The 11,303-nt window shown below is 54.0% G+C and overlaps 1 protein-coding gene across 1 annotated transcript; it reads right to left on the bottom strand.

Annotated features, from left to right (window-relative positions):
* Positions 1-4,035: 4,035 nt before the first annotated feature.
* NLE1 (notchless homolog 1) lies at positions 4,036-11,059 on the bottom strand. The gene is made up of 13 exons (XM_058037533.1): positions 11,038-11,059; positions 10,623-10,769; positions 10,325-10,542; positions 10,129-10,208; positions 9,816-9,892; positions 8,579-8,676; positions 7,065-7,257; positions 6,545-6,680; positions 6,253-6,299; positions 5,930-6,132; positions 4,884-5,043; positions 4,728-4,798; positions 4,036-4,272 (listed from the first exon to the last, which is right to left on the bottom strand). The coding sequence occupies exons 1-13, from the start codon at positions 11,044-11,046 to the stop codon at positions 4,260-4,262; spliced, it is 1,452 nt and encodes a 483-aa protein (XP_057893516.1). The 5' UTR covers positions 11,047-11,059; the 3' UTR covers positions 4,036-4,259.
* Between the last annotated feature and the right edge of the window lie 244 nt (positions 11,060-11,303).

Below are 11,303 nucleotides of genomic sequence, written 5' to 3'. Positions count from 1 at the left end.
AGCGAGCGGCACCCGAGGGCTGCGGGATTTGCATGCGGGTCACTCCTCCCAGCTGGGGCCGTGACTGGCGGCGTGTCGAGAACTCCGGCATCCACACCACAAAGAACCCACAAACAGCACCGTCACTGGGTGCTGGAGGAGTTCAGAGGCAGAACGGGCTGGATTCACCTTTCCCAAGTGCTGGAGATGCTGGGAGAGGGTGCAGGATAACCCCATGGGGGTCCTGCTGCTCCCACACACGGATATCCAGCATTTACCTGTGTCCTGCAGCACCCGGGGCTGCTCTGCTCCAACCATGCACTAAAACACCCAGTGCCCCTTCCTGATCCACCCCAGTGATCCTTCAAAACCACCTTAAATCCAGCATTTACCTGTGTCCTGCAGCACCCGGGGCTGCTCTGCTCCAACCATGCACTACAACACCCAGTGCCCCTGCCTGATCCACCCCAGTGATCCTTCAAAAACCACTCTGTCCTGAGTTGGTTCATTTTTAGCATCCCACTCTGCAGGAGCTGCAGCCCACTGAGAGCCCACCCCCAACCCACAGTTGTGCAATTCACAGAATTCACAGAGGGAAGGAAACAGAAGAGCAGTGCTGGAGATGGCTCTGGGGCTCCTTCCCAGCTGCACCACCTTGCTTCAAATTAGTCCTCAGTTGTGAGCCAGCATTTGTGATCACAAGGGCAACACATCAAGGAAGGAATTAGCAAATTCCAGGTTGCTTGTCTGAGTGCAGAGAAGGATGCTTTCATCTGGTAGCAGCTCCATAGAACACAGACATCACTGCCCTGAGCTTTTTTAACACCTTTCATCCTCAAAAGCACCAATGCACTTCACAGCAAACCCTTCTCTGCCATACCACACCACCAAAATGCAGCCCTGAGGTAGAAACATCACCTGAGTAATGCCTGGGCTGACCCAAAAAAAAAGCAGAACAAGGCTGCTTTTCCTACTTTTCATGCAGAACAATGAATGAAGTTCATTTTCTTCCTATTCATTGAAAGATTTTTCTTGTCTCGCTCTCTCTCTCTCCCCAGGCTATAAACTTGCACATGGAAATTAAATTACAGATCTGGGAAAATATTCAAGAGATCATCTGAGTTGAACAGGACAGGAACATGTGGCTCCAAGGACCCAGGGAACACAACACACACTCCACTTGCATGGATAAGCAAGACACAGCCCCAAGTAAGAGTTTTCACATGGATTTTAAGGCCTCCCTTATCTAAATCAGCGCCCAAAGGTAGGAGTGACAGCATCCTGCTCACCTCAGAGCTATCTACTGCATTCCAGGTGTTCTTACCATATCCTTCCTTCCTTCCCTCCATCACACTCAGCATTTCATTAGACAGGTAAACCTTCCTCAGAGGACTGACACACTTCCCAGTCCTTATCACCACTGTCCTCCATTGGGATTTGTAACAAAATTAATGGTGGCATCAGCTGGGCTTTTAAAGGAGAAAGTGTCAGAGGGCTCTGCAGGACAGTTTCTGGCTATGCTTAAAATTATTCTTGTATTACCAGTGAAAAATAACACCCTTGTGGTAGGAAAACCTGTGTGGGATGCTTAATGAGTAACTCAGGAGGAACTGGACTGAAACATGGAAGCAGATCCCAGGATTCCTATCAAACAGCACTGGGAAAGCTCAGGCTTTTCAGTAAGGTTGGGGCTGCTGATCCCAGAAATGCAATCACAAAGCTCCAGCCTACCTCTTAGCTTTGTCCTTTGACACAAAGTAACATCTCCCCCATTAATAACAACATCAACCCAAATTTGCATCTGCAATCTTCCCTTCCCTTCCCTTCCCTTCCCTTCCCTTCCCTTCCCTTCCCTTCCCTTGAGCAGGCTCTGACTGCAGCCAGGCCCGGGAAATGGTGCATTCAAATCAAAGTGGGAGGAGGAGTGGCAGGAATTGCTAAGGAATACAGCTGGAGCAGGGCCAGCTCTCAGTATGCATGGAGCCTGCTGCTGTGTGAATGGTAAAAATAGCAGCAGATGCTTAGATAAGAAAATACAATTTGGTTTACATGCAAAGCCATCACAGAGCGTGGCTCAAAAATCTACCTGCTATCAGATCACAGGAAGATTAAACCCAAGAGCTTATTTTGGTGTGAACTTTGTTACAAGGCCCTCTCTTTCTTCAAGAGGTCTCACTTCCCCTTGGAAAACCTTTCTGCTCAGCATTAGAAAGGTGAGTTCTAATCAGGCCTTATGTCACAGAAGCAGAGTGTGAAGGGATGACAAGAGCATGGTCAAAGGGCACAGTGATTGCTTTGGTTTGGAAATCATTGGGCAAGGTACACTGATATTTTAGGTACACCTACACACATGCACAGCCAGGCCTAGTTCCCACAGGCAGGATCGTGTCCCTGAGCTCTGATACATCCCTGCCTCCAACACAAAACACACCATGGACTGACAGGGCACAGTGACCCTGAGCAGAACTCCAGGGGAGGAGCAGAGAATGATTCTTCACTCAGGAAGAGCCACTTGCAACCAGGAGCTGCTGCTTGCAGCAAGTCAGACTTGGGAACAAGGCTGAAATTCCAAGGATGGGTCATTCCCTTTAGCACAAGCACCCCAGAAAAGTTGGAAACCAGGCAGGCCTCTTGGCTGTTACCAGTGACCTGCTCCTCTTCTCCCCAAGGGCAGACTGATCAGCTGGTTTTAAACCACCCTGTCCCACATTTACCTCAGTGAATTACAAAAGGTTTTGTTTATGTAGATGGATGCAACCTGGCCTTCACTGTCAGCAGGAACCAGCTGGAGGAAGCACCTAATGAAAGAGCAGCTATGGGATACTGAGCTCTTCCCAAAAGATCCCACAGAGACAGATCCCTGCTGGCTTGGCTGGCAGGAGGAGATACTCACAGGAACTGCTGATTGTCTTCTCAATCATATTAAAGATTTAACCCTTAGTTCCAGTCTGTGGCTCACATGAACACTTGCAGACAAACAAAAGGCCATTTCTGCACCATCTTAATCTTCCAAAGCAGGGATAAAGTCCTAAAATGCATCTTCTGCAGCTGGGAAGCATCTGAGACCCAAACTCCTGTTCTGAGTTGTAGTAATCACTGCATATGAGGACTATGGAGAATGTTTTGACCTTCATGCTAACCCACTGCAACTAAATCTGACAGTATTATTTCTGTTCCTTATTAATCACATCTTGATTTTCTCTGTTTTGTAAGCATCCTGGCAATAAACACTTTGTCTAGGTCTATTCACCTCATGGTGGCTGGAAGCCTGAACTGACTGATAAAAGGGCTCATAAGCAAACTTACAAATACCCAGCTGACAGTGTGAATCCCTCTCACCCACTGGGCAAGAAAATGCATTTGAGAAATTCCAGAAGGAGCCAGCCCTGTGCAATGGCAGTATTGCTATTTTCTGTGTCTGTCCCAGCCCTGCTGTCAGCACGTATCCAGGGCAAGGGACAAGTGGCACACAGAATTCCTGCTCCATTCTTCCCCACCCTATCCTTCCTCCCCCTGAGCCAGTGGTGGATGGGAAATGGGCACTCTCTCCCCTGTTCAGAGCCTCATTTTCCCATTCCCAGGAGCTGCTGAAACCTGAAAACTCAGCTCAGCTCCAGCAGTTGTTTGAAGTCCAGGCCTGTTGCACCCTGAACAGATTAGCCAAGGAGTGATCTGCTGTGGATGCAGAGGATCACTGGCAGATAATGCTCAGCACAGCCCACAGGGAAATGGGGCTGTGTGGAAAGGCAAAACCTTACTGGAATAATGAGAAGCCCCAAGTCCTCATTCTCAGCAGATCTTTGTCCCAGACATTGTGACACTGTGCAGCCAAGCACAATTCTGCAATGGATTGATGTGCTGAATTTTCCCATTTTTCTCTCTCTCTGGAGGTCACACAAGGACAACCCTCTCTGTTCCCACTAAAACCCTCTTCTCCACAGGATTCTTCACAGAGCAGGAAAGGGCAATAGCAATCTCCACCCTCTGCTTGCCCCTTTCAGGACAATGGCTACTGTGAGGCTGAAATTCCAATAAAAAGCCAGTTGAGATGGAGGCAGATGAGATATCGCTCCTGTGATGTTCAGAGGAAATCATCCTACAATGCACAGCTCTTAATAAGAACTAAAATTAAAATTTCCTTAAATAAATATAAGGAAAGAGTCCATGAGGGAGAGTTGCCAACGGGAACACGGAGCTGTGTTGGGTCAATCTCTTCATCCATCACCGTGGAGATGTCCCAGGACTGTGCTGAGGGCAGGACCAGCTCCATGGCACTGCTCCTATCGACGCCATCTGCAAAGGGAAAGAGCTGCTGTGACCCTGTGGTGGGGCACAGCTCTGCCCAGCAGGCACCAGGCAACAGCAGCACCACAGGGATCTGGGGTCATCAGCCACAGGGAAATGGCAACCAGCTCCCAGGAATTTGTCTGCATGACTGGGAAAGGGAAGAAGGTCAGAAAGAAAGACCTGACCAGCTGGTGCAACTGTTCCTTTCCCTCTCCAGGAGTCAAAATATCTGAGTCAAGTTTCATCCTGAGTCAAATTCCAGCCCCCTCGGCTGGAGGGGCTCTGCTTTCTAGTTATCTCCCAGCCCTGAGAGAGGTCAGGTGTCTCTCCCAGCTGGGATGTGACACAGTGCTCTCTGAAGGAGATCATGCCCTAACCATGCAGGTCCCTGCAAGGGCACTGTGGCTCTGAGGGGCACAGGGAGTAGCTGCAACACCCTCATGGACAAACAGGTTACTCACATCCGCAAACACTTGTCCTTCCCTCCGCTCGCCACCCTCTGTCCGTCCGGGCTCCAATCCGCTGCATACACCTGGTGAGATGGGAATCAGTCACCTGTGCTGGGAGGAGGGGTCACTGCTGCCTCCCAAAGCCCCCAGCCCCAGCAGGCAGCTCACCTCATCTGCGTGGCCGGGCAGATCGATGGCCAATTTCTTTGTCTTGGCATCCCAGACCTTGAGGGTGCTGTCGCTGCTGCCGCTCACCAGCAGGCGGCTGTCGGCTGACCAGGAGATCTGGTACACGGCCGAGACGTGGCCCCGCAGCGATGTCAGGTACCTGGGACAAGGACAGGCTGTCAGAGCAGCAGGCTTTGTTCCTAACCTGCTCTTGCATTCGTGTTTCTTCTCCACCAACAGTCACAGGATGCCCAGCACACTCCAAGCAGTCAATCGCTAGACAGACTCCATCCAAAAGCTCTCCCAAGTGGGCTCAGAACCTTCTAGAGGATGTCTCCCCATCCCACCCCCTCAGACAAGAGACCTTTATCCAGCAGGCAACACTTCAGCCCTCAGGTGTGAAGTAACCTGCACAGGTGTGTCCTTCCCTCTCTGGCTGAGAAGCCCAGATTTAGGAGGACCTTTAAAATCACTGACATGAAAGCCAAGCTCATGAGCATTAAGGTTGGTTTGCTGCCTCCAAGAGCTCAACAGTACTGCAGCTGAAAGTTAAAAGCTGGATTACAGGAGCATCCAAACACCAACAGCACTACTTGTAACTACAAGAATTTGCATCATCCAGAACAAGCTGTTCTCTGGCACAAGAACTGTTTAAACTGGGTCAGTCTCCAGTTCCCAACACACACATCTTCAGGAGATCACTGGAGTGGAACATCCCATCCCACCACAGCTGCGCCCGCCCCGGAGAACTGACCCTGCAGCAACAGGGTGTGCAAACAGGTGCCAGGCAGTGCTGTGGCTGAGTCACAGTGGGGCTGCACACACAGAGCCAAGCACAGACACCCTGACACAAGAAAAGCCAGACAAGACTTCCCAAGGGCAGAAAAACACAGAGGCAGCAGAGTGACTTTGTATGAGCTGAGGCCACAGAGATGCTGAACACACCAGGGAGCTGCTGGCAATGAACTGGGCCCAGCCCTGTGTGCCCTGAGCATTACACACCGACTCCATAGCAGCACCTCCTCTAACAGAACAACCCAACTCACTTTCCTGTCCTACCATCCCAGAGCTTTATGGACTTGTCAAAGGAGGCACTAGCGATGGTCCGGGTGTCTGGCGAGAACAGGACTTGGTTAATCAATGCCTGGTGGCCTGTCATTCTCTCCAGTGGCTTCTTGTCTTCTGCTGGTCTCCAAAGAAACAGGGTGAAATCATCTGACCCCGAGACAAGCCTTTCTGGTTCCTGGCCCTGAAAAGGAGATGGAAGAGCCCAAGTTTTGTACAAGCCAGGTGTGGAGAGCTTGAAAGCACAGCAGTGTTGGGGTGTCCACTGCTTTCACCAGTGACAGCAGGGACAAAAGGGACTTACCCGGACTTGGTTGTACCTCTGCAGTGCCCTCTCTTTCAGTTCTGACACTGAAAAAGGGAAAAGGAGGGTGAAAGAGAGATTGGCAATCCTTAGATGAAAAGAAATTTTATAACCCTGTCATGCCAAGTCCAGTCCTGGCTCTGCAAGTTTAGCAGGAGCATTTGTAACCACTCAATTTGCCAAAGTGACCTCCCCATCCCCCAGACTTCTCCACCCTGGCATGGGCAAGAAAAATCTTGAGTTCCAGCATGACCAGCCCTCCCCCAGCCTCCAAGGTGGGTGCTGCACTCACAGGAGCCTTTGACATCCTGGGGGTTGATGGTGGCCTCGGCCGGCTCGAAGGCGCCGGTGCGGAGAACGTAGTCGGTGCTCAGGGCCATGGTGTTCACCCAGTGAGCGTGGCCCTGCAGCGTGCGGCACAGCACACCCTGGGGACACAGCCACCCTCAGACAGGGACAGGACACAGCCACCAGGCTGCAGGGACACACCCCACACTTTCCAAACCAGCTGCAGGCAGGTTCAGTAAGCAGGGAAGACAGAACGCTGTTGAGCTTCAGGAATCAGTTTCCCTTGCACAACACCCACCAGCTCAGGTTGCTGCAGGGATGTTTCCAGCTTTTAGACCCATTTAATGCTCTTAAGGATGAAAACATCACACAACAGATACCCCTTGCAAATGGTGCCAAGCAACAGGTCTGACAGGTCAGGAAGATAGAGCAGCTCTGTTTTCCAGGGCACAAGCTGTGCCAGGAAGAGCGGACAAAGCTACCCCACAGTGTGCCCAGCAGCCCAAGGGCAGTCCCTCACTTACATCCTGGCTCCTCCAGACTTTGATGGTCCTGTCCTGGGAGGAGGAGTAGAGCAAACCATCGCCCCCCCATTTCACACAGGTCACGGACTGCGTGTGGCTCGTGAGGATCTTGTCACACCTGCCCATCAGCGTGTCCCAGATGCGGATGCTGCAGTCCTTGGAGGCACTGGCCAGGTAACGGCACTCTGGGTTTCTGGCAAAGAGATCAAATCCATTTGTGCAGCTCCCCTGAGCTCCCTCCCACCAGCCCCAGAGGATTCAAGGGTCCAGCAGGCAATAAAATGTAACTTTATTTTGCATAAAGATCAGAGAGAGGCCAGTCAGGGGCAGAGCACTGACCTCCAGGGAACAAGGTCTCACAAGGCAGGGGAGAGGCAGACAAATGCCTCCTCCAAACCAACTCCTGGGCTGCACATTGGAGAAATCAGTCCAGGGTAAACCTGGCAGCTGAGGCCTTGGCAATGACCTTGCTTGCACAACTTTAACCCACTGGCTAATGAGGTCACCACAAACTGGCACCTTCCCTGGGCACAGGCTGGAGAGAGCCCTGGGCAAGGGGATCAGCCTCACACAGGGAGCACAGACTCATGGCATTGGGAATGTGTTGGATGTTCCTCTGCCTCTGCCATGCTTCACCTCCAGCCTGTGGACAGAGCTGAAAGGAACTCTGTCCATCCACATCCATTGTGGCTCAGGGGACAAACTGAACACATCTGGAAGCAGCTGGCCACAACCCAGCAAGGACAGGGCAGCCACAACCTCTGCCTTTGCATATCTTTATCATTTTGCATGGTGGCACCAGCAGTGAGGAAGAGCACAGCCCCTCCCATTGCACTGGAACTGGCTGAAGGAGGAGAACTGCAGTCCTGGCAGGGTCATGTCTCTCCTCCCCATTTCCTCATCTTCCTTACAATCATTTTTTTGCTAATCCAGTTAATTGTCTGCAAATAGCTGGAGCTTCCTACTGGCAAATTCAATTTGCAGGGCTCTGCTCTGAAGGGGCCCTTTTTCTTTCTTTTTTTATTTATTTCTGTAACATCTTGGATTAATGGCTACAACTGTCCCCTTCCACCCACCTCTCCCAGAGGGAGCTTTAGCTGATGGAAGGGATAAGGGGATTGTACAGTTAATCATCCCTGATGATAAACAAACAGCATGACAGAGGCCAGCAGGATCAGGAGAGCAGAACGGAGAGCTCTGCCCTTGGACACCACCAGGCTTCCCTGCTCCCACCTCAGCACATCAGGGTTTGTCCAGCACCACAGAAGCAGGTGTGTCTTTATTCCCAGGGGAAAAGAGACACAGCCTGGCAGTGATTCCCCAGCAACTCCCAGGGACTGTGAGCAGCACCCGGGACTCCTGGCTCCCAGATTTTTCCCAGCTCACCTTGAGAGCTGTTTGACGTGGGCTTTTTCCTGTAACAGGAGCAAGGCAAACAGGAGCAATGCCCTTCAGGTCAGGCTGCTCTTCTCCACAGGAGCAGAGGGGAAGGGCTGAGCTGGCCCTTCACTCACCTGTGCAGCGGCTCCCAGCACAGCCACGTGATCCATTTGGAGTGGCCAGAGAGCACCCGGCCGATCTGGCTGCCAGTGGCCGGGTCCCAGAGGAAGATCTGGGCAAGAGAGGAAGCACCAGGGTCACGTCAGGCCACAGACATCATGTGAATCCCACAGACGTTGGAGCTCCATTTAGAAAGCAGAGGTGTCCTTGGGATCGTGTTTGCACTCGCAGGCAGCAGCAGGGGAAGGGGGCTGGATGCCTTTCCAAATCCCTGCAGCAATCAGCTGACACCCAAAAGAATGAGACCTGATTGCCCTCCTGTCTGCCTACAGCACTGCTGCTACAAAGTTATCTGACTCAACTCAAAAAAGATACAGTCCCCCGAGAGCCACCCCGTGCCAGAAACTCAGGGAGTGTTTGCAGAGCACAGTGAAAGCCACAGCTAAATGCTGCTGATTATCGGATGCTGTGGGTGGGACACATGCTGGTTTTCTCTTGTTGATTCTCTCTCTACATAAATGTTCATCTTAAGAGCCAAGGCATTAGTCATCTCCTACTTAAGAACTGAGGAGAAATAGGGAAAAGGAGGACAAGCAGATCTCTGGGTTCAATTAAAGGCAGAGCAGCCCCAAACCATGGCTGAACCACCCTGGCCCAGGACATTTCCTTGGGATTGGCATCACAACTTTGGCAGCTCTGTGAGTGCTGTCATTGCTCCCAGACCATTCAAAGGTTAGAGAGAGAAACTGCCCCTCAGGAACTCAGCTCCCATTTAACCACACATTTCTGCACTTCGGGCACACGAATTTTGCCCCACAGCGAGGGCTGAACTCCTTTCACATTTGTGCAAGAGGGAATTTGGCCGTGTCTGTGTGGGAACGCTGTGACCAGGCTGCTGCAGCACGGCTGGATCACGCCAACAGCAGGCCTGACCCATCCTCACTGCAGACACCTCCCTCGTGATGGAGCTGCCTGCCAAGGACCATATCCAGAGCCTGGACTCTTTCCTGGACAGAGGGAAAAGCGTCTGCCACGAGACAGCAGGACTCAGCAGCAAGAGCTCCCCAAGGTGACAATGCCAGAGCACTGCCTGGCACAGAGAGGCTTCTTGCAATACTGGGACACATTCACACACACACAGAGCTCCTCTGCAGAATGGGAATCCTGCTCCAAACAATGGGATACACCCCTGAAGAAACAAGGAACACCCCTAATCCCCCCCAGCCCCATGCTGAGGGAGTCCAGGTGTACCTGGCTGTTCTTGCAGCCCGAGGCCAGTTTCTTGCCATCAGGTGACCAAGCAATGCTGAGCACCCAGTGCCGGTGACCTGGCAGAGAGAGAGAGCACAGAGGGTGTGAGTGGAGAGCTGGGAGTGTCCCTGGTGTCCCAGCAGGAAGCCACTCTGTGCTCCTCCCGGCCAGCCCCTCTTTCACCACTTTGCCAAAGAGAGCTACTGCCTCCCCAGGCTGCAGTCCCAGCTCAGACAGCACCAGGCTCTGCCCTGCTTGTCCCCCAGGCACACAGGGGTCACAAGGTGCCCTCCTGGCACTCCCCAGCACCCACCTTTGGCCGTGAACTGCGGCGTTTCCGTGCTCAGGTCCCAGAAACGGACAGTGGTGTCTCCAGAGCCGCTCGCCAGGTACCTGGGAGAGGGGGAACAGCTCAGCACAGTGTCCCCAGGACAGGACAGTGTCCCCAGGACAGGACAACGGCAGCTGCCGCCTTGCCCTGATCCCCGCCTGCAGCCACAGCCTCGTACTTTCCCGTGGGGCTGAAAGCCACCGAGATGACGGCCTCGGTGTGTCCCTCCAGGGAGCTGGTGCAGCGTGTGACCGCCCGCACCCTGAACACCGCCTGCGGCTGGTAGATGATGTCCAGGACCTTCTCTGTCTCCACGCTCTGCCCTGCCAGGGTCTTCTCCAGCGACGCCACGATCTCGGCATCGTGCACGAAGAAGGCCAGAGGCACCGGCTCATCCTGCGGGAGGGAAGGCAGGTGAGGTAGCGAGGGCGGCGCCGGTCGGGCTGGGGGTGCCGGGGAGCTCGGGAGGGTCTCACCTTCTGCAGGAGGGCGTTGCAGACCAGCTGCAGCTTGTCCGGAGTGATGGTGACCGGCACGTCGAAGGGGGAGCCCAGGCACTCCCCTGCCTCATCGCGGAACTGGATCAGGAGCCGCTGCACATCCTCCTCGTCCGGCGACATGTTCTGCGGGACAGCGGGCTCAGCTCCGGGAACCCCAGCGGGCGGCGGGCACAGCTCCCACCCCGGCAGCGATCCCCGCCCGGGGACAGGGAACCTCTACAGGGGGACCCCGCGTGGGGACCGCGGGACGGAGAAACAGCCCGCACCGAGCAGGAGCCGCGCGGGGGAACCCCAGGAGAGGGCGAGGAGCCCCCGGAGCGCCGCAGCACTCCCACCCCTGCAGCTTCCCGGTGCTGCCCACCCCGGCCCCGGCCATCCCGGCCCCGCTCACCGCGGCCATGTGCGCGCCCGCCCCACGCGCGCCGGAAGCGGGCGGGGAGCGCCGAGCGCGGCGCTGCTGCCCCCTGGCGGCCGGCGGTGAGCGCGGCGCTGCCCCGGGGCCGCGGGTTCGAGGCCGGGCAGGGACAACTCCCGCGGGCCCAAAACTTCCCAAAACCTCGGGGGGGTTTGGTGCCAAAACGACTCAAGATGGGCCGAGCCTCTCACATCCAATCTGGCCCAGAGTTTAACGAAACGCAGCCCTGAGCAACATCCATA

This window comes from Melospiza georgiana, chromosome 19 (genome assembly GCF_028018845.1).
Source record: "Melospiza georgiana isolate bMelGeo1 chromosome 19, bMelGeo1.pri, whole genome shotgun sequence".
NCBI classification, from domain to species: domain Eukaryota; kingdom Metazoa; phylum Chordata; class Aves; order Passeriformes; family Passerellidae; genus Melospiza; species Melospiza georgiana.
This window is presented reverse-complemented; position numbering and strand designations above follow the sequence as displayed.

Excerpts from the sequence above, each read along its gene's own strand:
- NLE1 (XM_058037533.1), bottom strand. Across the intron at positions 10,543-10,622 it reads GCAACGCCCTCCTGCAGAAG|GATGAGCCGGTGCCTCTGGC; the intron begins GTGAGACCCTCC and ends TCCCTCCCGCAG. Across the intron at positions 8,677-9,815 it reads CGGGCTGCAAGAACAGCCAG|ATCTTCCTCTGGGACCCGGC; the intron begins GTACACCTGGAC and ends TCTCTTGCCCAG.